General features: G+C 40.4%; 1 protein-coding gene across 1 annotated transcript; it reads right to left on the minus strand.

Moving 5' to 3' along the window:
* Window positions 1-3215: 3215 nt before the first annotated feature.
* Window positions 3216-23489, minus strand: LOC129708133 (myosin-4). The gene is made up of 40 exons (XM_055653710.1): window positions 23449-23489; window positions 22109-22327; window positions 21875-22018; window positions 19004-19160; window positions 18874-18901; window positions 18662-18779; window positions 18458-18550; window positions 18247-18310; window positions 18044-18142; window positions 17158-17261; window positions 16709-16847; window positions 16229-16347; window positions 15992-16141; window positions 15732-15902; window positions 15330-15630; window positions 15166-15230; window positions 14932-15019; window positions 14720-14837; window positions 14486-14609; window positions 14048-14184; window positions 13665-13920; window positions 13337-13579; window positions 13053-13229; window positions 12811-12956; window positions 12399-12489; window positions 11903-12292; window positions 11668-11794; window positions 11469-11587; window positions 11107-11303; window positions 10815-10998; window positions 8387-8552; window positions 8035-8159; window positions 7595-7903; window positions 7139-7342; window positions 6520-6645; window positions 6237-6407; window positions 6045-6149; window positions 5394-5489; window positions 3490-3624; window positions 3216-3339 (listed from the first exon to the last, which is right to left on the minus strand). Exons 2-40 carry the CDS (start codon window positions 22310-22312, stop codon window positions 3325-3327), a joined length of 5805 nt encoding a protein of 1934 aa, XP_055509685.1. The 5' UTR covers window positions 22313-22327; window positions 23449-23489; the 3' UTR covers window positions 3216-3324.
* Between the last annotated feature and the right edge of the window lie 3317 nt (window positions 23490-26806).

The raw sequence follows: 26806 nt of genomic DNA on the forward strand, positions 1-26806 counted from the left end.
TGCACAGTCTTTTACCCAGAGTAGGAGAACCTGAAGAAATAGGTGTATGGTGGGGGAGGAGGGGGGAGAAACTGAGAGGCACATTTTTCACACTGAAGGTTGTGGGTATATAGCTGCCAGAGGAGGTGGTTGAGGCAGGTATTATAACAACATTTAAACATTTAAAGGACTTTTGGATAGTTACGTGGGTAGGAAAGGTTTAGTGGGATATGGCCAAACACGGGCAGGTAAGAATAAAGTAGATGGGACATCATGGTTGGCATGGGAAAGTTGGACAGAAGAGCCTGTTTCCATGCTGTATGACTCTATGACTCTAAGAGTGACCAGTGGATTGGGAGAAAGACTTAGTGTAAGGGACTTATTCTTAGCATCTAATTGTCAGTGTCAGTTTTCAGACTGAAAACCAATCACATTAGGTTTGAATGTTATAATTCTTTCCCAACAAAGGATATATTTATAAGAAATGAAGTTCTCTTTAAACAACATGTTTTAGGAATACTTTAAAACTGCATCTTTTACAATGCATGAATAAATATGTCATGCATTTTACTGTGATATTGTTTGTTTTTCACTTATCCATCCTGTGTAAGTAAATCCATGAATCTAGATCTAAAGTTTGATTGCATAACAAGTTAATCTTCAGAGGAATGACACTGACACAATGATATATCGTAGACTAACAAATCATAGTGCTTGGTTTGGATTCATTAACAATTACTAAATTACCTTTGTATTTGTTGTTTGTATTTATATTTATATTTCTTAGGGTTAGGAGGTACAATGTCCCATTGAAAATTTGCACATTACTGTGTGAATAAAAACAATTTGACTGGGACATGAAGTGATGTGGAAAATAATGTGGAATCAAGTACAGTATGTGACAGTAAATCAGTCTCAGAACAAGGGGAAGTGTTCAAGAGGAAATTCAAGTTATTCAGTGTAAATATGTTGCCACAGAGTGCCAAACCTATAGGTCTCTGGATGACAAGTGCATAGATAAACCAAAAAAGGAAAATTTGCATCAGATATTATTTTGCAAGAAAATAACTAACAGTGGGGACAAAAATACTAAGATAGACATAAATTGCGGGAGTAACTCAGCGGGACAGACAGCATCTCTGGATAGAAGGAATGGGTGATGTTTCAGGTTGAGACCCTTCTTTGGACCCAGAGATGTTCTATCCCGAGATACTGCCTGGCCCGCTGAGTTACTCCAACATTTTGTGTCTATCTTCGGTGTAAACCAGCATCTGCAGTTCCTTCCTTCTCCTGACCAAAACAATAACCTATGTGTGGGATAGCGATAACATTCCAGTAGAATACTTTGCTGAGTTCTCTACATGGAAGAGAAAAGATGGTGATGTAGTAGTTAAAGAAAACATGGCTAAACTATTGGATGGAATAAGTAATGGAGAAGCAGAGGTACCACATTTAGAGTTTAAGAAGGAACTGCAGATGCTGGAGAATCGAAGGTACACAAAAAAGCTGGAGAAACTCAGCGGGTGCAGCAGCATCTATGGAGCGAAGGAAGTGAAGGGTTTCGGCCCGAAACGTTGCCTATTTCCTTCGCTCCATAGATGCTGCTGCACCCGCTGAGTTTCTCCAGCTTTTTTGTGTACTACATTTAGAGTTCAACATCTTTAAACTGACTCAACAGCAGCCTAGATTAAATATATCCCAGGTTGTTTAATAAAACAATGAATATAATTTTGGAAGCACAAACCATAAATTTTGAATCCCTCCTTTCTCTTGTAGTTGACTATAAATCTTCACTAGATTCTACCACACAACTACACACTCAGAACAATTCTCAACAACCAATTAATGGATCAATTAACTGTTAATGTTGTACTGTTGCTTTAAAATAAAGGAAGGAATAGATCTGGCTATTATGCTCAATTAGTCTGAATTCAGTCAAGGCCAAATGATTCGACTCAATTCTGAGGAAGCTTCATACTTTAATTTATCAAAATACAGATTAATGATGGACAGGCAACATGTAGAGGTGGGAAGGTAGCAAAAGACAGGTGGAAGAGGGTGTGGGGATGGTGTGCTTCTGGTTGTTTATGACAACAGTACATTTGATATAGAGGAGGTGACTTTTAGCAAGGCTTTTGATGAGTTCCCACATAATAGTCTGTTAAAAATAATTTCCAGGTGATTAAAGGAGCGAGGTAATTTGAATCCACATTTAGATGATGTGGCTCAGTGGCTGGAAGCAAAGGGTAATTTTTGACAGTTGTTTCTGTGATCTGCCCCTAAGCTGTTTATCTATTCCACCCCTAAACCCTGTGTGCAGCTTCTGACGGATTGGGTTGGGGAAGTGAGATGTGCTGGGATCTGCGCAGCAGCTCATTTTTGAGTTATAATTCACAGTCAGGAACAAGCTTTCTCTTGACAGTAGGTAGCCAATAATTCTCTGAGGAGCCTCCAAGCAGTCCTTCAGCCCGTCATGTCCATGCCAGCACATTGATTACCTATCCCCACTAATCCATTTACCATAATTTGTCCCATAGTCTTCTACATCTTGACAATTCAAATGCTCATTGGATACTTGTTGAATCTTCTGACTTTGCTCTATTTCTCAATCATGAGCTCAGCAAATCAAAGTGAGTGCAAATATCAATGAAGAAGCAATCCATTATTTAAATATGCTTGCAGAAATTGTAAGTAGCAGGGACTGTGGAATGTATTGGATCTATCCTGGTCATTCTACTTGAATGGTGACTAACTACAGAATGTAAGTTTTATGTTTAACCAGATAAAATATTTTAAGCCTTAAGAGATAATAAAGGATCCCTTCAGTTGTTCAAGAAATGCTACTTAAACCCAGCTCTGGAAAATGAATTTAAGGCTGCTGTTGGCAAGATTAATGACTTAGAAATCTGCACAATGAGTCCAAATTTCCAGTGGAGGTAGCATAGGCACTACAGCCAGAATGTGTTCATAAGGTTTGTAGGTCATTTTAAGCCTGACACCGGGCACATACGTCTTGACTAAGTGTGAGCAACAGTTTAATTTTCACTCCATAATGTCAATGCTGATATAGATATTCTTGATTCATGATTGAAAAATATTTCATATGCATTATTCTAATTCGCTCTCTGTCCAATATTTTGCTTGCAAAATGTTTTCCTTTGAAGGTTTCCCATGCATCGCATCGATCCTGCTCTGATTTTTGAATCATCTAAATAACACAAGCTGACAAAGCGGCATTTTAGTGTTGCACGTTTATTTTTGTTGATATTGCTACATTTATAAAACTATGTTACAAAGAAATACACATTTTGTAGATTTCTTCTGTGGACCATTTCAAGTTGTCATCTACTCTTCAGCGCTCTGATAGGTAAAAAGGAAAAACAAATTATTAATTTAATACAATGAAAGAGTGCTTGTAAAATAATACTTGTGTTATGACAACTGACGTGGTAGATTTAAAATAATTGCCACCATAATTTGTTATTATTAAAGTTTCTTAGGGTGCAATACCTTGATAGTAATTTCCCGGGTTTTAGTTCTAAGTTTGTTGACTTGAGACTCGGCAATGTCGGCACGTTCCTCGGCTTCCTCCAGTTCATGCTGAACCTTCCTGAACCTGGACAGGTGAACGTTGGCCTGTTCCTCCTGTGGGAAAACAGTGTGAGAAATTGCGAGCAGGAACCTATCACTAAATTATTTGTGTAAATTATTTGTCAAAACCCAACATTTGTTTGTGTGGGAAGAGGGGATTATTAGGTAATAGAAATGTTTATGTGTTTGAGATTTTGGCCCACTGAGTCTGTGCTGACCAGCTATCCCCACACATTAACACTATCCTACACACACTAGGGACAATGGTATATTTTATATTAAGCTAATTAACCTACAAGTCATTGCAGTGTGGGAGGAAACTGAAGATCTCAGAGAAAACCCACGCAAGTCATGGGGTGAACGTACAAACTCTGTATAGACAAGCACCCGTAATCAGGATCAAACTCGGTCTCAAGCTGTAAGGCGGTAGCTCTACCACTACACCACTGTGAATAGTCCTTAATCTAAATTTCATGATATAGAATTCTAGTTTGGAAAATTCCCCATAATTTAACACTCGAAGTCCAGGTGCCATTCTGGTAAATCTCATCCAAAGGAAATATTTTCTTTCTAATACGCAGCATCCAGAGCCGTTCACATGATCTCAGTTGTGCATTATTCGATGTTTTGTGTAATTGTAACATAAAAAGTCCTCCATTCCCCTATCTAGCTAGCGTTCCACTTGCCCTTTTCATTATTTCCTTGTGAAAGTTGTCATATGAGCAGATATTGCATACAACTTGCCTACATTTTGTGGAATTTAGAAGAACAGGGGATGGTATCTCTGAAACGTTTAAGATTGTTGAGACATTTGGTAAAGTAGTTGTGGAGAGGCTACTCTCCATTCCTGGAGAGATGAGAACTATTGAGCAGAGGATTTGAATCACTTTAGGACTAAGGTGAGGAGAGTTATTTGTTTTGGAATGTTCTAATACGGAAGACTTATGGTTACCGGTTATTGGTCACAGAGCACATCCAGGCCTGGGCCTGATGGAAATTAGTTGCAGAGGAATGACACAGTTTGCAATATCAAAAAGGGTATAAAAAAATAAAGCATGTGTGATTTTACTTCGGAGTCACGTGAGTGACTACGTGAAGAAGGCCGTCATCCCACTTGGCGCGTCATTACGTTGACTCGCTTTTTGCGCTGTCCAGCGGTAAGTTTAAACCAACAAGGTAAGTTTTAAACTTGTGTGATTATTTATACTTTCAGCACAATTTAGTGTGGCAATTAAAAACTATCTATCTATAATATATAAAGAAGTCATCCAAATGTGTGGATGATAAATATACAACTATAATGCTGTGAAATTTCTATTCATCTTATTTAAAACAAAATGTTTGTGCAAATAAGAGTTTAGTTAGAAACAAAAACAAAGATTCTTAGGTTATGATCCAAAGTTATCACTGGAAACATATACATCAAATGTGTTTTCATTAAACAGGATAGAACTTCTGGAACATTTAATGGAGATGGCCTGATATACCAGATTAACTTCATTGCTTTGTGTACGTAGATTTGTATTTCTACCATCCTGTTCATGTAGGTAGAGTTAGCATTTGTCAATGGATATTTTCAAGGCAGAGATAGATAAATTCTTGATTAGTGTCAGAGGTTATAGGGAGAAGGCAGGAGAATAGGGTTAAGAGGAAGCGATGGGTCAGCCATGATTGAATGGCGGAGTAGACATAATGGACCAAACAGCCTAATTCTACTCCTTTCACATGGCCTTATGAACATTTGTTCTTAATATTACAAAAAATGTCAAAATGTAATGAGTTGTCATTTTCTTGAAAAGTTTAGATTATAATTGGTTACTTACAGTCTCCTCTGATTGTCTCTTGTAGGCCTTAACCTTCATCTGCAGCTTGTCAACCAGGTCCTGTAGTCTCAGGATATTCTTTCTGTCTTCCTCTGACTGTGAACATTGCAAATAAAGCAACATTTATCATGATCTTTTAACATTCTTGCATCATCATGTCACATTTAAAGATATCTATCCTAGTTCTTTCTGACTCGTTTGCTCCCCTTGCAATGTTACATTGTTACCTTCTCAGTGCTCCACTATCTTCATCACTGCCTCCGTCACCTGCTCATCACCTTTAATGCTCGTTTTATCACGAAAATGACTGAAATTTCCTGCCTTAATTAAATGCAGGAGCCTCCTTCTAATAGTTGATGAGAAAGTGTTTTTAATACGAATGATTCAAAAGTTGATCATCTATACAACCTCAGAATGTTCTTCACATTAGCTGTACTGTGCCGACCAGATGCATGGTATTCAAAAAGCATTCTTAAATCAACCAAGATTGAAAAGTTAACAACTCAATCAAGGTCTCACATAGAATAGGCAATCTTGCAAGGTGTTGGGACAGCCTGTACGCTGTGTGGAGATATGGTTTTGTGTTTAGAGCTGTCCTTCCAGAGCATTGGGTAAAGTAAGTGCATCACTTGATTAGTGACTGTACAATACCTGATAAGTCAGTTCCTTGACTCTTCTTTCATATTTGCGAACACCCTTAATGGCATCAGCACCACGTTTTTGCTCGGCTTCCAGCTCATTCTCCAGCTCACGCACCTATATTAATGATCAATTACTTAATATTAATATCATATCCAAAGCTTTCATTAATGTAGCATGCCATAACATTGTCTCAATATTTACCCTGGCCTCCAGTTTCTGGAGCTGCTTCTTTCCTCCTTTCATTGCCAGCTGCTCAGCCTCATCCAGGCGAAGCTGCAGGTCCTTCACTGTCTGGTCGAGGTTCTTCTTCATTCGTTCAAGGTGAGCACTGGTGTCCTGTTCCTTCTTCAGCTCTTCAGCCATCATGGCAGCCTTGCAATATGAGGCAATTGGGCAAATCATTATTCACATTCAAATAATATCAATGTCATTTAAGTGAGGTAACTTTTATAAGCAAAAATAGTTAAGGTGACTTCTAACTTACATCAGTGATAGCCTTCTTTGCTTTCTCATCAGCATTTCTTGCCTCTTGGATAGTTTCTTCCATTTCAGACTGGATATGATTCAAGTCAGCATCCAGCTTCTTCTTAGTATTGATGAGGCTTGTATTCTGTAGGAAAAGAGAATTTCTAGTTAATTTTTGCAGCAATAAAGATGACTGCAATCTCAGTTTTTATCCACAGTAAGGCCCAGTTGTGTATGGAGGAAAAATATTGAGGAAGGAAGTGGCAAACAAAAGAAGGAGATGGATATCAGTCTGGTGCTTTCCTTATGCCAGTGGATATTGGATGCCTGAAGTCATGTTGTGGAGAGATGAGGAAATCCAATGATATGTTTAAATTGGCATTGCATCATTATCGGTTGCTGTTCTGGATTCCTGAGGTTGGAACTCAGCAGGAAAAGTGAGCAACAAATTGTAGCCACCTATCACTGGAGATCTCTTCCCAAGAACCAACTTGGTAGCCAAGCAAGAAACTGAAGCAAAAACAATTATGAGATCCCCATTTTAAGATCAGCAGAGGTATTATTTGTCTTGGTATCTTCAAGACACTGAAATGTTAACAAGACCTGGTGCTAATACAGGTTAACAAACCTGAACTAACCTGAGAGTGCAGCAGCTGAACTCTTTCAGTGACATCGATCAGCTCTTGTTCAGCAATTTTGCGAGCTCGGTCTGTCTGTTCCAGAGCGGCTCTCAGTTCTTCAATCTCAGCCTGTTGCAGGCCGCTTCTGCGCTCCAACATGGCCAGTTGCTCCTTCAAGTCTTCCTGGCTTCTGCAGGCATCATCCAGCTGTATCAGGGTGTCCTGTTTATAATGCAAGATTGCTTTGTTACCAGGTATTACAGTACACTGTAATGCTTATCTTGTATTTGAAACAGGTGTAGTAATATGCTGTTTTTCATCAATAAGTAGCTTGAAAAATCTAACTCATCTGGTAAATAACAAATCTTGCATTTTATATTAGGTTCTGAAAGAATAAATTCAATATTTACAAAATTGACTGACAATCATACAACATTAAAAATAACAGTGTACTAGAAGTCCCATGATAAAAACCTTCAATTGGCCCTGTATGTTTCTGAGATGTTTTTGAGCTTCTGAAGCCTGGCGATTGGCATGTCCCAGCTGAATCTCCATTTCATTTAGATCACCCTCCATTTTCTTCTTGATTCTCAAGGCATCATTCCTGCTCCTGACTTCAGCCTCCAAAGCGCTCTGCATTGTGTCCACAACTCTCTGGTGGTTCCTCTTGACCTGATCGATCTCCTCGTCTTTCTCTGCAATCTTTCTGTCAACTTCAGATTTCACTTGGTTCAGTTCCAGCTGAATGCGGAGGATCTTGCTCTCCTCATGTTCCAGGGAGGCCTATGAGAGAGATTAACTGTGTTTTTCAGTATTTTGCACATTGTTGTCGCAAAAGTTGATTCCTTTATAATATATGATAGTTTAAAATGTCTATTTCTAAAATGTAATGTTGGAATAGCTGTTAACTTTACCTCTGCCTCCTCCAATGCTGCCTGGATTTCACTCTTTTCCTGCTCAGCTGTCTTCTTTGCCTTTTCCATCTCATGGAGGGCCTTGCCAGTTTCACCCAGTTGCTCAGACAGATCAGAAATCTCCTCTGTTTTTTAAAAGGTATTGTTAGTTCAATCTATCTTGAGTTGATAAAACTTGGATTACAAGAGAATTACAAGCATATATTACACTGTTTGTGGAAATTCAGAGGGAATAAATACCATTGAACAAGAATGGAATTGAAATAGGTGTTTAATTCCAAGGTAAACAACCAGCGTTTTCATAGTACCAACAATTTAAAATGCTTAAGTAAGAGAGAGGTTTTAAACGTACGTTGTAGATTCTTGTTCTCCCGTTTAAGAGTTTCAAGGTGATCCAGAGACTCCTCGTATGCATTCTTCATTTTGAAGATTTCTGTACTCAAACTACGAGATTCCTTCAGAGCTGCTTCTAGTTCTGCCTGGCTCTCTTCATACTTCTGTTTCCAGTCTGCTAGAACCTTAATTGTACAATTGTAAATGTTAGAAATCTCAAATTCAATTTCTATCTCAATAGAAATTAGGCATTATAGCCAGAGAATGAAAGTTAGATTTCAATGTGAAAATTGGCCTTATATTTTGCCAGCATCCAGGGTGCCTTGCACAACATAATATCATACACAAACTTGTAAACAGATGAGAAAGGACTGTTTCTTAGGACGGTACATGGACAATGTTTATTATTTTGCACTATTAAAAGTGTTCATTAATTTAGTTTAGTTTAGAGATACTGTGCGGAAACCGGTCCTTTGGCCCACTGAGTCTGCACCGACCAGCCAATTATCCTGTACGCCTTTGAAGTGTGGGAGGAAACCCACGTGGTTACGGGGAGAATGTACAAACTCCGTACACACAGAACCCGGATCGAACCCGGGTCTTTGGCGTTGCAAGTGCTATATGGCAGCAACTCTACCACTGTGCTACCATTCGGTAGGCGGCGCGACTCTCGTCAGCAGCGGCCTCTGCAGCCCGTCTGCGTTTTTTTATTATTTCTGTCTATGTTTTTATGTAGTTTTTTGTTATTTTTTGTTGGGGTGTGGGGGGGGGGGGGGGGGTGGGGTGGTAACTTTTAAATCTCTCCCTGCACGGGAGACCCGACCTTTTCTTTGTCGGGTCTCCATTGTCGTTGGGGCTGCAACGAGGAACGGCCTCCAACAGGAGAAGACCAGGGGCCTCTGGTGCCGACGACTCACCTCACCGTCGCGGGGCTGGCTGAGTCCGGAGCGGGTGGAGCGGTGGTGGAGTGCTGCTGCTGCTGCGGCCCGACCTCCGGAGATTCGGAGGCTTCAACTGCGGGTCTGGCGGACGGCGGCACCGGGAGCCCGCGGGTCCCTGGAGGGAGACCGCTTTTCAGGGCTCTCGCAACGGCGACTTCTCCCGCCCGAGTTGCGGGGTCGAAGAGCTCCTGGAGCGGGGCCCGACATCACCGCACCGCGCGGCTTGGAATGGCCGCGGGACTCTGCGAGCGCACGCCGGGGGCTCTAACACCAAGACCCGGTGTGCGACCTCGCACCACCCGGCGTGCCTTTAATAGCTGCGGGACAATCGCCATCGCCAGCCGGGGGCTTTGACTTTGACTCTGACATCGGGGGGGGGGGAGAGTGCAGTGGAGAGATAAGTTTTTTTTGGCCTTCCATCACAGCAATGTGATGGATGTTTATGTAAATTATGTTGTGTCTTGGGTCTATTTGTTTGTAATGTATGGCTGCAGAAACGGCATTTCGTTTGGACCTCAAGGGGTCCAAATGACAATTAAATTGAATCTTGAATCTTGAATCTTGAACCATGCCACCCATAATTAAATATGTTCAATAAATCTAATGTGATGTTATTGCATTTTCACACATAGGAAATGCCCAAATCTCTGGACCGTTTGGGCAGCACAGTGGAGGAGCGGTAGATTTGCCAGTGACCTGGGTTTGATCCTGACTATGGGTGCTATTTGTACATTCTGCCTGTGATCATATGGGTTTTCTCCGAGTGCACTGCCTTCCTCCCACACTCCAAGGACATACATGTGTGTAGTTTAATTGGTTTCTGTCCTTGATAAAATGTCCCTGTGTGCAGGACACTGCTAGTCTATGCGATGATCACTGGCCGGCGCATAATCTGTGCACTGAAAGGCCTGTTACACACAGTATCTCTTAAATCTGAAGTATTGCAATTGTTGAGGCATTCTATTACATTGTGGCTGATCTGCAATTAATGACCTATTTACACGTAATGACCTGCTAATTTAACTTAAAGATTGATTGATACCAAATCTCCAGTCTTTAGGCAGAGAATAATATAAACTTGTGGCGCCATCTTGTGGTCAAGCCACTTGTCTCCCGAACCTTCGATGGTCGGACTCGATGGGCCGACCAATCAATGAGTCAGGGGGGGCGGGCCGTTAGGCGGTTGGAATTTGAAAGATTGGCAGTTGGGGTTGGAGTTGGAGTTGATCTCTTGTTCACGCGCTTGAGCGACGGGGCTGTATCGTATAATTATTAAACAAAATGTTTACCAACATGTGGACCTCTACAATCTATCCATTGAGAAACATCAATGTTATTAATTTGGTTCCATGGAGGTATTTTTGTCGTCATTAATGAGGACAAATCGTCACATAAAATTAAACTACCAGCTGCTTGCCAGTCCCTGGCTAAAATGGAAATACATGATGTTGGTTACTTCCTTCAGAACGACATGTAAAGAGAAACAACGCAACAACCTGCTCCTACCTTGTCGAAGTTCTTTTGTTTCTTGTCCAGAGCTGCTGCTGCTGAATTTGCCCTCTCTACATCTATCATCAGATCCTCCACTTCATTCTGTAGTCTCAGTTTAGTCTTTTCCAGTGAAGCACATTTGGAGTTCACGGCCTCAATATGCTCCTCTGCATCTTGCAAACGCTGAGCAAGTTTTTTCCTGAAAAACACAAAACCATCAAGTCCATCTCACAGGAAATTGTGGAAGAACATACATTCTCCTTGGCAGCATGTGCCGCATGAACATAGGTTCCTCTTTGTTACATACTTGGCTTCTTCCAGTTCCTCAGTGCGCTGGATTGCATCAGTTTCATATTTTGTTCTCCACTGAGCCACTTCACTGTTGGCCTTGGACATTCCACGCTGGAGCTCAGCCTTTGCCTCCATCTCCTCTTCATATTGTTCACGGAGCAGGTCACAGTCGTGGCGGGAAGATTGCAGAGCATGGGCCAGGGCTCCCTTAGCCTGAAATGATTACAGAGTGGCATGAATTAAATTATATTTACTATTGTTGTGATTATTAGAAAGTAACTTAACCTTGTCTTTCTGATTCTGGTCACAATGAAAGGATATTATTGTTGGATATTCATGGTTTGCATTGTAATATTTTATAATGTTTTATTTTGATACCTTAGTTTCTTCCTCCAGCTGCCTCTTCAGTTCCTCAAGCTGTTGGGTATATCCTTGTTTTCCTCTTGTCAGTTGCGATACTAAGGCCTCTTTCTCCTCCACCTGGCGGTTCAACTCGCCTGGAAATAAAGGAGGCTGTGAGTGAAAGTATGATAGCATTTTCTACATGATAAAAAACAAATACAGAACTGATCAATACCATTTTCTGTTGTAAGACGTGCTTTATGAGTTGATAAGTCATTGATCAACCGTTGATGTTCATCGTGTTTGGTCTTCATTTCACTGACCTGGTCCTCCAGTGTCCGGGACAGTTTCTCAAGGTTTGCCTGAAAACAAAGCAACCAGTTTTCAAGAGAAGCAAAACCAACTGAACAACACCAACAATTCAAAGTTAACTATAAATGTGCAGTATTTAGTGTCCTCTATCACCGTACCTTAGCTTTGGACACTGATTCCATGTTGCTGGCGAGGTCATCAATTTCCATCTTCAGTTCACTCTTTTCCTTCTCAAGCTTCTGCTTCACCCGCTGCAGGTTATCGATTTGTTCCCCAAGTTCTGCAACGCTGTCAGCCTGCTTCTTGCGAAGAGCAGCAGCTGTGGCTTCGTGCTGGAGGGTAGATTCTTCCAGGTCACGGCGCATTTTCTGAAATTCTGCCTCTCGTTTCTTGTTCATTTCAATCTGAGCTGAAGTTGCCCCACCAGCTTCTTCCAGTCGCTCACTGATCTCTTCAAGTTCCCGAGAAAGATCAGCTCTCTGTTTCTCAGTCCTAGCGCGAGAGGCACGTTCAGCTTCAATTTCTTCCTCAAGCTCCTCAATACGAGCCTTAAGATAAATATGCATTGGTTATAATCATGGAACCAGTAGTATCAATTCATGTGCATGACTTTCACTGAAAGGCATTGATAATTTTACTGGACTTATACATCACCTGTAATTCTTTAATCTTTTTGTGCAGTTGGATAGCCATAACCTGCTCATCTTCAACTTTGCTTAGAAGCTGGCTGATTTCAAACTCTTTCCTTTAATAATGAAAAGGAAGAATTAAGTTATAATAGTAATATAACGGGACATATTCTCGCTGACATTCTGAAGAGATAGTTATAGGATAATTAACGGATACATAAAATAAACTTTAAATTTATTTGAAGAGTTTTTTCATTTAAATAATGAAAGGTTGTCTGAGTCACAGAGGTGCAAGCTAATGTAAGTTCCTTGCACAGAACTAAGTGTCAACGTCGACAAAATATATTTTGCAAGACATCAGCGTGACAATTTGAATATAATTTTAAACAGTGGATTATGAACAAAATAAGAATTTGTTCATAATTTTAAATACTGACTTCTTTAGTTTCTCATCCAGTTGCTGCCTGTCATTCTCCAAGTCCATTGTTACTTCTTGAGACAGCTTCAAATCACCTTCAAGCTTTCTCTTAGCACGCTCCAGATCCATGCGGAGTTTCTTCTCCTGCTCCAGAGAACCTTCAAGCTTTTTTAAGAAACAGTATGTTTTATTAGAACTGACCTCAAACAATGATAACCATTAAAATAAATATTTGATTTAGTTATGTTCTAAATTACTCACATCATCAACTTGTTGTTCCAACTTAGCCTTTGTTTTGGTCAGAGTGTTGACTTTGTCTTCCTCAGCCTGGAGATCATCCAAGGTCTGCTGGTGGGCCTCCTGGAGAGCTTTCTTTTCCTTGGTTAACTTAACAATACTTTCATCAAGACTGGCCATCTCTTCAGTGAGGTTTTTAACCTAAGCAGCAAAAAAAAATGGAATAATTCGATGATATGTAATCAGTAGAAATGAATATCTTCTTGGAGATTAATTAGACATCAGACATCAAAATCACTGTTTAATACCTTATTCTCAGTGGCATGTTTTTCTTTTTCAACTTTGGCTAATGTGAGCTCCAAGTCATCAATATCTTTCTTCAGTTCTGAGCACTCATCCTCCAGTTTCCTTTTCTTAGCTGTCAGCTCAGCATTCATCTCCTCTTCATCTTCCAATCTTTCATTAGCTTCCTTCAATTTCGCCTCTAGTTGAATCTTATTTTTAATCAACCCCTCGCATCTTTCTTCTGCATCTGCCAGAGTTTCACCTTCCTGCAATAAAATGATACAATGAATTATACCAGGCCATGTGTTTTGTATACATGCATAGCCATGTAAAGATAGCCAATGTAGGTACCGATTGGACTTGAAGTAGGAGATCATTCTTTTCTTGCACAAGGGCCACCATTTTCTCTTCTAATTCCTTCTTCCGTGCTTCAGATTTGGCAAGTGCCTCCTTAGTCTTCTCAAACTCGTCTTTCATATTTGCCATTTCCTTTTCAGTTTCAGCACTCTTCAGGAGAGGTTTGATCTTGAAGTACAGTTGCATCCATGGCCAGTGTTTGACATTGGTGAATGCACGGATGTTGTACTGTAGAGTAAACAGTGCTTCCCTAAAGGCCATGGTAAAATGAACAAAGATTAGAGCAATATTCTGTTTAAAGAGTAAAATACTATATTCATTTACAAAATCTGTTTATGTGCAAATATATTGTTAGATATTTGAAAAGGAATATTTACCTCCTTTCCATCATTTTCGTAAATTCAACCCTCATTAAAAAACCACGGCACATAGCTTGAGTGCGGGTAATGAGCTGTGCCAACTTATCATCTCTCATCTCTTCAAGCGTACCTAAGAGACCAGCCTTGAAGAACACCTTAAACAAATAAAGTGATTGTTTTTGATGTTTGATTGTCTAAACATAACACATTTTGGAAGCACAATTTAATCTGTTATCCTAATCATAATTACATCAGAAAATTAGAATAACACATGCATTTTGCAATGCTGTCCTAATGGATTAGGTTTGAGCCGGGTTGAAGTTGCTCCATACATTAAGTTACAGATTATCATCGATGTATATCAATTCATTTGTTTCTAAAATTACATTTAAAACTCTTCATAATTCATCACCATATTATTACTCATGAAGAAAGTTATAATTTCAACATAATTACCTTAGTGTGTCCAAACTTGTACTGGGTATGATCTACATCAATGGATCCCAATAACTTCTCAGATGCCTTCTTGCTATCAATGAACTGACCTTCAGGGATGGCACTTGCATTTAGAATTCTGTATCTGTTGCATTAGAGTTTTATATGTGTTAACAGCTGATTTTCTTTTGAACTAAAAATATCGAACAATTTGTTTGGATAGAAAAGGGAAATGGAGTTTTTGAAATATTTCACCTTTGCTTGAAGTCTCCGTAGATGATTCTGCTTGGGAATCCTTTTCTGCAAATTCTGATACCTTCCAGCACACCATTGCATCTCAATTGATGTATGACAAGATGATTTTCCATAGCACCTGGTGTTTACAACATAATTACTTAAAAGAATAAAATAGAACACAAAATTATTTTTTATGACACATTGACTGGATAGATGGAACTACGACTTGCCTGGTGTCTTTGTCTCATTGGGAATGATACATCGCACAAAATGTGGATGTGTGGTTCTTAGGTTAGCCATCAGCTTGCCCAGGTTTTCCTGTGAGTGAACAATGGACCAACAAAGGCAATTACAAAATGAGACAATAGTTTATGCATTTCAATCAATAATTTGCAAATTATTTTTAAGTTATTAAAATGTAATTCAGTATGCAGTGACAATGTATGTGCAAGGGAATATCTTACCCTAAATAGAGCAGACACTGTCTGGAATGAACCACCCTTCTTTTTGCCTGCTTTCTTGCCAATTTCTACAAAGAAACAACAAGTGTGATTGTTCCCAACAGATTAAGATTAGCTAAAGAGCAAAACCAGTTCAAAGCATTCCTGACAATTTAGAAGAGATTTACCTTCAGGGGATGCAACGTAGAGAACACCCAACAGTTTCACTGATGACTTCTGGAAGAGCCCAGTTACAGTTTCATTCAGCGGATCCTTATTCTTTTCCAGCCAGCCAGTAATGTTGTAGTCCACAGTGCCAGCGTAATGGACCAGTGAGAAGTGAGCTTCAGGCTTTCCTTTGATTGGCTTGGGCTTCAAGAAGTTGTTTGACTTTCCAAGGTGCTGATCATACAGCTTATTCTTGAAAGTAGTGTCTGAGGACTTGGGGAACATACACTCCTCCTCGAGAATTGAGAAGATACCCATGGGCTGTGTGGATCACAACATATTTATTTGTGAGTTAGCAGCATTGATAACTCCATGTTACATAAATGTTAAACTTTATTTCTGTATTGTTTGATGATGCCTACCTTCTCAATGAGTTCAATGCAAGCAGCCAGATCCATTCCAAAGTCAATGAATGTCCATTCAATTCCTTCCTTCTTGTACTCCTCTTGTTCCAGAACAAACATGTGGTGGTTGAAGAACTGCTGCAGTTTCTCATTTGTGAAGTTGATACATAACTGCTCCAAGCTGTTGTACTGCATGAATATATTGCAAATTATAGTTTAATATAATTGCCTCTTTATAAAAAAAAAAACCTAAATCAATATTTTTTTCTGATCCTTACATCAAAAATTTCAAAACCAGCGATGTCCAGCACACCAATGAAATACTGTCTGGCCTTCTTTGTGTCCAGTTGTTGATTGATACGGACCACCATCCATAAGAACATTTTCTCAAAAATGGACTTGGCAAGAGCACCAACTGAGTTGTAGACCTAAATGATACAATTTGGTCAATAACTGAAAGCCAACTGTTCTAATTATTTACAGGCACATTTTACTATAATTTCTGGTAACTGTACCTGCTGAACCGTCTGCCCTTTGGTCACAAATTCATTGCCAACCTTTACTCGTGGATAGCACAATGCCTTTAGTAAATCTGCTGAGTTGAGGCCGGTTAGATAGGCAACTTTGTCGGCATCTAACACATAGAAAAGGAAAATCTTGCACGTTAGAGGTACTAAAGGGATATACCAAATTTGCTAGTGTATATGCCCATTTATTTTCCAACCGTACTCAGTGAGTGAAAATAATTTATAATGATTTTTCTCTTTTTTTCAGTTGTCTAACTGGATAAAGAGTTTTCATACCCTAACCAAAAACATACAGCTAAGCACAAACACAGGAACCCACAGACAATACTCTCAGGGTATTTCCCTAGTATAAAGTTACAAAACACTTCATTATTGTTTCGACTTTGGTTTAAAACTAAACCGTGCATTAGATTGAAGATTATTTACAAGTATCTTAACATGAGTAAATAATGACATTCCGCAGGATACCTTCTGTGCCATCAGGCTCCGCCTGCTCTTCACGCTGCTTTTGCTTGAATCTCATGTTTCCAAAGTGCATTACTGCTCCAGTGAGTTTGTAGATGCCCCACTTTTCATCAATGGTGAAGCCCAGGATATCAATGGCAGTCTGTACATGCAAACAACAGATGTAGCATCCAACAAAAAGACCAAGAACATCATGTTTTCTCAGCTTCATAATAACAGCTAGGGAAATATCTTCACCACACCAGTATTTCCACAGATAGTGACAATATTTGAGAATGCAGACAAACTGGTCCTTGTTAGTTTTCTCACTATCTTCCATTTGCTATTCTATAACATCTTGATCCAAACCTTTGTTTGTTTAGTTAATTGATTATACATGGTGAATGTGGAAATATGTACATGCACAAGTCAGGATAGGAAGCTACAAATAATGGTATGTAGTAGATACTCACATCGGTTGCCATCAGTTCCTCTTTATCATCAATACTGGCAACAGTGATCTCACCCTGGCTGACGAATGAGAAATCATAGGGGTTTGTGGTAATGAGACAAGACTCTGTTGAAAGCAAAATGCTCTGTTGGTGGATATGCGATTAATCAAATGAACGGCAACATGTAATCCAACAATATAATTCAATTTTCTCACTTCCATTCAAGCAACTTGTCAAGGTTTAAGTTATAGTAAAACACTACGTAGATACCATAGATTAGACAATATAAGATACAAATAAAATGAAATTGAATAAAAAGAAAGAAATAATATTATATTTAAGCGACAACTGCAATTTCATTTATATTCGTCCACTTAGAGGCTGAGATGGAAAATAAAATTGCAAAGAATAATATATTGAAATCTATTGAAATAAACCTTTCGCGCATTTAGGTCATAAGGTCATAAGTGATAGGAGCAGAATTAGGCCATTCGTCTACACCGCCATTTAATCATGGCTGATCTATCTCTCCCAACCAACCCCATTCTCCTGCCTACTCCCCATAACCCCTGACACCCATACTAATCAAAAATCTATCTAAAATAGACACAAAATGCTGGAGTAACTCAGTGGGTCAGGCAGCGTCTTTGGATAGATGGAATGGGCGATGTGTCGGGGCAAGACCCTTCTTCAATCTATCTCTGCCTTAAAAATATCCATTGATTTACCCCTGACAGCCTTCTGTGGCAAAGAATTCCACAGATTCACCACCCTCTGACTAAAGAAATCCCTCCTCATCTCCATCCTAAATGAACCTCCTTCAATTCAGAGGCTATGACCTCTAGTTCCAGCAATAATAGAACATGGGCAAATTAAGGCGTCAACTTTCCAAATCTTTGAATCTTACCAACGATTTCTGGTTTGTGATTGGTCATCATCTGATAGAAAATGTGGTAACTCCTTTCAGCTTTCAGCTGGAATGTCACTCTGGATTTTTCCAGTAGATCTGGGGAGACACGTGGAAATGTAGATTTAATTCAAAGACCAAGTCAACGTGCCAACTATTTGAATAGTAACCAAAGTTTGCATTTCTACATCTGCTCTACTTACATGTTTCAATGTCAGCAGAAGCCAGCTTCCCAGTGGTACCGAAGTGAATCCTGATGAATTTACCCTGAATGTGAAAGGTTATTCAGGTCAGAGATGAAACACTATCAGAGAGCGAGCATAATATGTTATTGAAACCGTTCCAATGTTAAACTGGATAGTCACCAGATTTGGCATTACGATGTGTAACGTAGGAAAGTTTCAAAGGACTTACGAAGCGAGACGAATTGTCATTTCTCACAGTTTTGGCATTTCCGAAGGCTTCCAGCAGTGGGTTAGCCTGGATGATTTGATCTTCCAGGGTCCCCTGTAAAAATACATTTGGTCACCCTGAGTTGGAGAATTGACTAAGTGAAGAAATGAATTCCAACTAAGCCATGAGAAGTTTCCGATGTTCTGAAGTCGCTTCTGACACTACCTTGCCGGATGCTGCTTGTGCCTCCTTCTTCTTGCTCACGTCAATGACAGCTGCAACCGCTGCGAAGTACTGGATGACACGTTTCGTGTTCACCGTCTTCCCCGCCCCGGATTCCCCGCTGGAGGAGGTGACAGTGTATCGTGAAGAAAGCAGCAATTACCCCACAAGCAATAAAATGGTTTAAAAGGGTAACCAGAAAGTACAACACTTACGTGATCAAGATAGACTGGTTTTCCCGGTCTGCAAGTCAAATGAAAAATTATGTATGAATTTGTGCCATGATTCTAATTTAAAGAAATCAAAATCGCAGTACCATACTGGGGAAAATGGAACTCTCTTTACCAGTTAACATGGCCTGATAAGCGCTGTCGGAGATGGAGAAGATGTGGGGTGGAGCTTCCTGACGCTTCTTCCCCCTGTATCCAGTCACGACTTCTGCGTTGTACACGGGCAACCACTTGTAGGGGTTCACGGTGACACAGAACAATCCAGAATAGGTCTACAGGCAGAGAAGATGTTTACAGTCATGAATTAGCGCTTTTCATTGTTATTTTGCAATCAAAAAGTGTTGCAGGAAGAAAGACGTCTAGGGGATCTTGTTTTATTGAAGTTGGCAGAGGGTGGCGCAGCAGTTATCATTGTTGCCGTACAGCAGCCAGGTTCCGTGTATAACCCTGATCTTGTGTATGTGGTGTTCAAATATTTTCCGCGTGACTAAGTGGGATACCTCAAGTGCCCCAGTTTCCTCCTACCTTCCAAGGATGTATTGGAGGTTTTAGTTGGCATTGTATATTACCCCCTTCCCTAGTGTAGTTGGGTTCAGGAGAATTTGTAGAAATTGATGTGCACATGAATAGAATAAGTGACATGAAAATAATGATGAGAATGGGTTGACATTGTAGCAGCATGAATTTGGTGGACTGTATGGCTCCCCTCTGTGTTAAAGTACAGTATGTTTTAAAAGGTATTCATCTTTAATGCATGGAGCCACAGGAGATGGGTGAGGTGTTAACTCAATATTTCTCATCCGCAATTTTACATGGAGAAATTCGTGAAAGCTAAGGAATTAAGGGAAAATAATAATTAAATATTGTGACATATCCACATTACAACAGAGGAGATGCTGGCTGGCTGTGGGTATATTAAGGGATGGATCCCTGGGCCTGATCAAGTGTGCCCTTGCACATTGTGGGAAGCTAGGAAATAAATTGCAGGAGTTCTGACAGAGATCTTTGTATCAGGTGAGATACTGGAAGAATGGAGGATAGCTAATGTTCCTTTAATTAAGAAGGGCCATGTGACCAAGCCAGGCAACTATGCCAGTGAGCTTAACATCATTAATGGAAAGCATCATTAATGGAGATGAGTCTGAGGGATGGGATCTACCAGCCTTGGGAAAGGCAAACTCTGATTGGGGTAGTCAGTAGGGTGTTGCATGTGGGAAATAGTGTGACACAAATGTAATTATGTTTTTGAAAAGAGAACAAAGAAGATTGATGAGGGCAAAGCAGTGGATGTTGGCTGCATGGACCTTTCACAAGGACCCCGTGGTATGTTAGTTTGGATGGTTAGATCACTTGGGATCCAGGATGAGGTAGCCAAATGAAGGCAAAATCGGCTTGATGGAAGGAGTCATAGATTGGTAGTGGAGCGTTGTTTATCAGGTCAGACCATTGGAGTGCCATAGGTACAGGTGCTGACCCCCATTGTTTGTCATCCAACTCATTAATACAGTATAGATAACAATATTGGTAACACGATTAGTAAATTTGTGGATGACACCAAATCTGTTGGTGCAATGGAGAGTGATGAATTTTGTTTAAGATTACAAGTTGATCTAGATGTCTAGAGGATCTTGTACAGGTACATAGTTCACTGAAAGTGATGACACAGGTAGACAAGATGGTGAAGAAGGTACTTGTCACACTTATCTTCATTGGTCAGGGCATTGAGTACATGAGATGTGATATTATGTTGCAACAGTACAAGTTATTGGTTAAACCTCTCCTGGAGTATTCTGCACCATTCTGGTCACTAGACCGAAAAGGGTCCAGAAATGATTCAGGAGGATGTTATCAGGCTGGAGGGCTTGAGTTATAATGGAAACACTAGATAGGCTGGGACATTTTTCCGAGGAAGTTGAAGAGTGATGTTATATACAACAAGGAGGGACAAAGAGAACATGAATGGTTACAATCTATTTCCAAGAGAGGCAAAGTATAAAACCAGAGGTCATAGGTTTAGGATGAGGGGGGGGGGGAGTGGGGGGGGAGTTTAAAAGGTAGGGGTAGGTTTTTCGCACAGATGGTGGGTCTAGGGAACCAGCGTTAAAGACAATTACAATTTTTAAAAGTCGTTTGGACGCGTACATTGATAGAAAAGGCTTAGAAGGATATGGGCCAGAGACATGGCAAATGCCAATCGACATCTTGGTCAGCAAGGATGTGTCGGGCCAACAGACCTGTTTCTGTGCTGTATAACTCTGTGCATAATATGTGCATCCCTTGGCTTTGTAAATAGAGCCATAGAATAGCGGAGCATAACAGCATGTGCAGAATCTTTGTCAAACTGGAGACACAAGAGTCTGTAGATATTAGAATCTGGAGGGAAAAAGAAAACTATTGGAGAAACTCAGTGAGTCGAGTAGCATCTGTTGAGGCAAGGGGAGGGTGAATATTTCAGGTTTAGAGCCAGAGGCATAAACGTGGACAATCCCTTCACCTCCGCAGTTGCTACTTGACTCTGGATTCCTCCAACTGTTTGTTTTTTGCTTTACATAATATGAGCCTGTTCAGAAATCTTTAAGAAGACATGAGAGTATGAAAATAAAGTTTACTCCAAAGAGCATGTATCAATTACTTCAGCTGTATGGCAAACCTGGGTAAAGGTGTGACTTCAGAATTCAAAAGATCGTAGATATAGAACGAACAATTCGCAGGAAGCTATATTGCCAGAAATCTCGGGTTTAAAGGAATTGGCAAGGGCTGAGTGAGGAGGTTATTTTAGTCCACACGGATTAGCATCAGGGATGTATTCTTTGAAAGTTGGGGAAGTCCTATTCAGTTGTACTTTTAAAAAAAAAGGGATTCAGTATATGAGACGATTTTGCAGGAAAATAAGAAAAGGCTTGAAGAATGGTACTAATTGGATGTCTGTGTCATTAATAGGCTTCTTCCACATCTGATCATCATCATCTCAAATTATTGTACTTACGTAGATCATCCAGACTGCATAACGCTCTTTGAGGTTATACAACACGGATGCCTCGTTCAGGTGGGTCAACATGGCCATGTCCTCTATTTTATCGAATTTTGGAGGGTTCATTGGGTAGACCTGGTCGTCCTTGACAGTTACGGTCTGAAAGATCAACAGACATCAATCACGTGTTATATTAAATCAAGCGTTGGTTTGTTAGGCCAACATTTTTTTCAGAACAATTTAACCGACCTTCTTGTCTAATAAGGTCTCCACGATGGCTTTGCCACCCTCCTTGCTCTTGATGGTTCCCTTCACGTACAGTTCTTTGGGATCGTGGACATAGCAGAAGGTCTTGGCATCGAACGGTCGGTTCTGAGCTTCAAGCCTTTCTTTATCAGTCTTCCGTAAAAACGACGCCGCCACTCCAAACACTGCCATCTCCGCATCCCCCATGGCTTCGGTCTATTGCTGGATCACACAAGGAACATTTCAATCATTTGATACTAAATAGTATCAGCATACTTCATGGTATTACTTGTCGACAGGGATACATAATTCATCTTTCCTTAAACTGCAGCAGCGCACTGAATTAACGTTTTAAAAGAAGCATGTTTAATAACTTTTGACTGATTCCCCCTGTAGTATGCATAAATGTAACAACATTTTACCATAATATGCTACAGTATAATTTGTATCCTTTACTATTTCTTGCATTTAGATCCTTGAATTAATCACGTTATTGATATGTTTGATAGCGGATTAGAAAATACAGTTTCTCCTTGACTTCATTAAGCCTCGACGAACTATGTTAGTTACCCATGGAAACCTAATTAGTGGCGTTTTCTCAATTTAAAAATATGATACACATATTTTTTTCCCGTGGCTTCCATACCATGGCAAAATTGATGGGTTATAATTTTGAAGAATATGAGATCAACATTTCGGAAGCACCATGTTTACATATCTTTATCATCCAATATTTATTTGTTCGGCGTGTTCAGAATGATAAGCAGCTGATCCTAGGCATATTATGTTTCAATCACATGAAACAACATTTATTTGGAATTAAGGGAAGTGCGGATTGTCGTGTCGCAGTCGCGTGGAATGTGTGTCATATTTATATATCATAGATATACAATACCGTTCTTTCGGGAGCTGAACAGCCGCTTGCGATGCGGCTTCGAATAACAAGCGGAATGATTGAAGTGCTCAGCAGATAACTGAATGTAACCTCATGGGTCTGAACGCAAAACCACACATTCAGCAAAACCTGATTCACAGGAAAATTAAACTTTTCTTATTAGTTTTCTAAAAGAAGCACTTGCTTGTGTTTATCGTATTACCTTTATCAGCGGGTCGAGCAACATCTGTGCGTAAAGGAACTATCGACGTTTAGAAGGGTTTCGGCCAGAAACGTTGCCTATTTCCTTCGCTCCACACCCGCTTTCTCCAGCACTTTTGTCTCTCATCGACGTTTAGAAACATCCACATTCCCTTCCCGCACAAATGCTGCTCGACCCTCCGAGTTAGCCCTTCAGATTGTTGCTCCAGACAACAATATCGGCAGTCTCTCTCTCGTGTCTCCTTACCTTTATCAATCCTTCGTAAAATAAAATCCTCCACGCCAATTCTAACAAAATCAAAACACAATAGGTAAATTCATTTTCTTCTTTGCCTGTGATTTAAATATACATTTACATAATTTGGGTTATACGCGAGGCAGATAACTGGATTTTTTTTCTGTTATTAGTGACGTTTTACATAACGATGTGTTTATTACTGAAAAAAATAGATGAAGTCAGCTGGAAACTTACCCCGATGGTTGGACACCAGCAGCTCTGTGTGTTCTCTGGCAACTTATATATACTGTTGTTATTTGTTAGCACAGCGGGCTCATTTCCCATATATAGTATACCTGGTCGTCCAATATCAGGCTATAATTAGAGAAGCACAGTCAGTAATTTGCTTTGGAATTCTTTACCATTCATTTATTCACCATTCGCGTTTGTCCATACAAGTTAAAAATGGAAAACTGACACATGATAAGTCCAATGTTTTAACTCCTCCGTCAGAGAACCTTTAAAATAAGTGTCTGCTGTCTTGGCAGGGACAAATATGTTTAGAATTCACATATCCATTCCCCAATTCTGCCTGTGTTCTTGTGGGTGATAAAGATCACAAATGTATGGGAATAAAAGATCAATATATAATGTTTAACAGTTTATTTATAATATAAATTTTACATTTCTCAGATGCATATTAATTTTGAAAATATCATACAGTAGAAAGTGGATTGAGTGAGATATAAATAGACAGCTTTGTAAATGGAAGCACATCCTTCATTATTTTGTTTATGATTGACTAGAACATAGAACAGACAGTACAGCTCGGAACAGGCCATTTAGTCCACAATGTCTGTGCAAAACCGTGCCAACTAACCTGTTCTGCCTGCATGTAATCCATGCATTTCTACTCCCTGCATATACATGTGCCTATGCAAAAGCTTCTTAAATGCCTCTACCATCACTGCTGGCAGACCATTCCAGGAAACAGTCCAGGTTCTGACTGTCTACCTATTTTTGTTTTTCATGATTTTCAGGTCAGGTCAGGTCAGGTCCAGGTCGGAGAAGACAATCCAAGTTTGTCAGACCACTCCTTAAAGCTAATGCCCTCTAATTCAGGCAGCATTCCAGTAAACCTCATCTGTATCCTCTCCAATGCTTCCACATCTGTTGTGTAATGGAGCGACCACAACTGCACCCAAAACTCCTAATGCAGCTTAACTAACGTCCTATACAGCTGCAACGTGACTCCCTGAGTCACACTTAATGCCCCGATTACTGAAGGCTTGCATACCATAAACCCTCTTTACGACTGTGTCTACGTGTGTCATAGAAACATAGAAAATAGGTGCAGGAGTAGGCCATTCGGCCCTTCGAGCCACTACTGTTGAGATATTGTTGAGGCTGGAGCTTTTGCTACATCCATTGCACTCAGAGGTTTCATTATATCTCTTGGAGTGAATTAAGATTGCTGAAGACTGGTGTCTGTGATTCCAAGAATTCCAGAAGGAGGTCAAGGTGCATCATCCAATTATCACCCCTCACAGGAGATGTTGCCAAATGCTTCAGTCCTCATTGATGGTCTGCATCTTCATTGAGAACAATCATGGTTTGTTCTCCGTCGATGAGGATTTTAATTCACCATAATTGGATGTGGAGGATGCATTTATCATTGTTGAAAACATTAGTGACGCAGTGGTGCTGGTTTCCAACGGGAACGGTGACAGACGGACCACACATCTCCTGCGGACTTCCGCCGCTGGAAGTACAAAATTTTGGTGTGCATGCTTTATCATCATTCCTTACAATGCTATGTACCACAGTGATCGCAACTTCTACTGAAGTGTGGATGGCCGTTGGCTCGCTAGAAGCTCATCCGCCCTTTGACAAGTCTTGTTTTTGGTCCTGCTGGGGGCCCACAGCCCCCTCCTCATCTGGCAACGTGAAGGTTCTAATGTTACTTCCTCTGTTTTACAAATAATGGGGAGCTGGCACAGAAAATGAGTTGAGGCCAGCATAGATTAGCCGTAATCATATTGAACTGCGGAGCAGGCTTAATGAGCCACAAGGCCTATTCCTGCTGCTACTTTTTCTTTGTCTTCTGAGTATGCAGTCTTGTGCTACAGCTTTGCAAGACTGTATACGCAAGAAAATAGGAGCGTGAGGCCACCTGACCCTGGAATTTTAAGAATTTGAGGTGAAACATTGTGAAGACTGTGAAATGGGCATGACTTCCAATTCAATCATAAACAGATGCAACTATAGCAGGCATTTGGAGAAGACTAGATGAAGTTAGTCTTCCTGGTTCTTGTTACCTCAACACTTGAGTCAGGTCCAGCCCCATAGTGGTCCTTGAATATATCACTTTTTTAGTCTTTCTTTCACCCAAACGCTCTCTTCACCGTGTTCACCAAGTGATGCTCAATGTAGACAAATACCATTTGATCGTCTATGGGAGGGAGGTAGAAATGGTAATTAACGTCAGGTTTTCTGGGCCCTATATGGTCTGATGTCATGGGACTCACAATGGTTTCAAAGGTCTTTTATTGTCACACGTACCAATTAAGGTACAGTGATGTGTGAATTACCAAACAGTCAATACAGAAAAAAAAGCGACAAGACACAGAATTACATAAAAGTTAACGTAAACATCCACCACAGCAGATTCCCCACATTTCTCACTGTGATGGAACGCAGCCAGAGATCAAAGCTCCCGCAGCTGACGGTCGAAGCCCTCGCGTCGGGGCAATCGAACCTCTTGCGTCAGGGTGGTCGAAGCTCCTGCGGGTTGGAGTTCCCGATCGGTCTGTGAACAGAGACCGCGAGATCCATTATGTTAAGTCCACGGGCACCCACGATTGGAGCTCCAAGGTTGATCCCTAGCAAAGGGATCATGGACTCTGCGATGTTAAAGTCCCGTAGGCACCCATGGTGGAGCTCTCAAAAGTCGGTATCCAGCAAAGGCCGGCAACTCCTCGATGTTAGGCCGCAATGTGGACAGAGATAAGATATGGTGGAAAATTGCATCTCCGTCGAGATTAGATTTGAAAATGTTTCCCTGAACCTCCCCCACCCACCCACATAAAACAAGCTAAAGAACACTAAAAACATACTTTAACACTTACTATTTAAAGACAAAGAAGGAATGGACAGGCAGACTGTTGGCGAGGCAGCCATTGCTGGAGATTTTGCTGAATATGCCCTGGAGCATTTCCTTGTAAGTGTATATGACAGGGCCACTAACTCTGGAGGGTTTGCCTTGCCAGTGTGACAGGATATTGGCAGGATTAGTTTGGAATTGTTGAAGACTGGCTGAAACATAGGCCATTTCTGTAAGTGTAAGCTAGTGCTTACCTCTGCCCCGAAATTGGTTCTCCCAATTTAG

Source organism: Leucoraja erinacea, chromosome 23, assembly GCF_028641065.1.
Source record: "Leucoraja erinacea ecotype New England chromosome 23, Leri_hhj_1, whole genome shotgun sequence".
Classification (NCBI taxonomy): Eukaryota; Metazoa; Chordata; class Chondrichthyes; order Rajiformes; family Rajidae; genus Leucoraja; species Leucoraja erinaceus.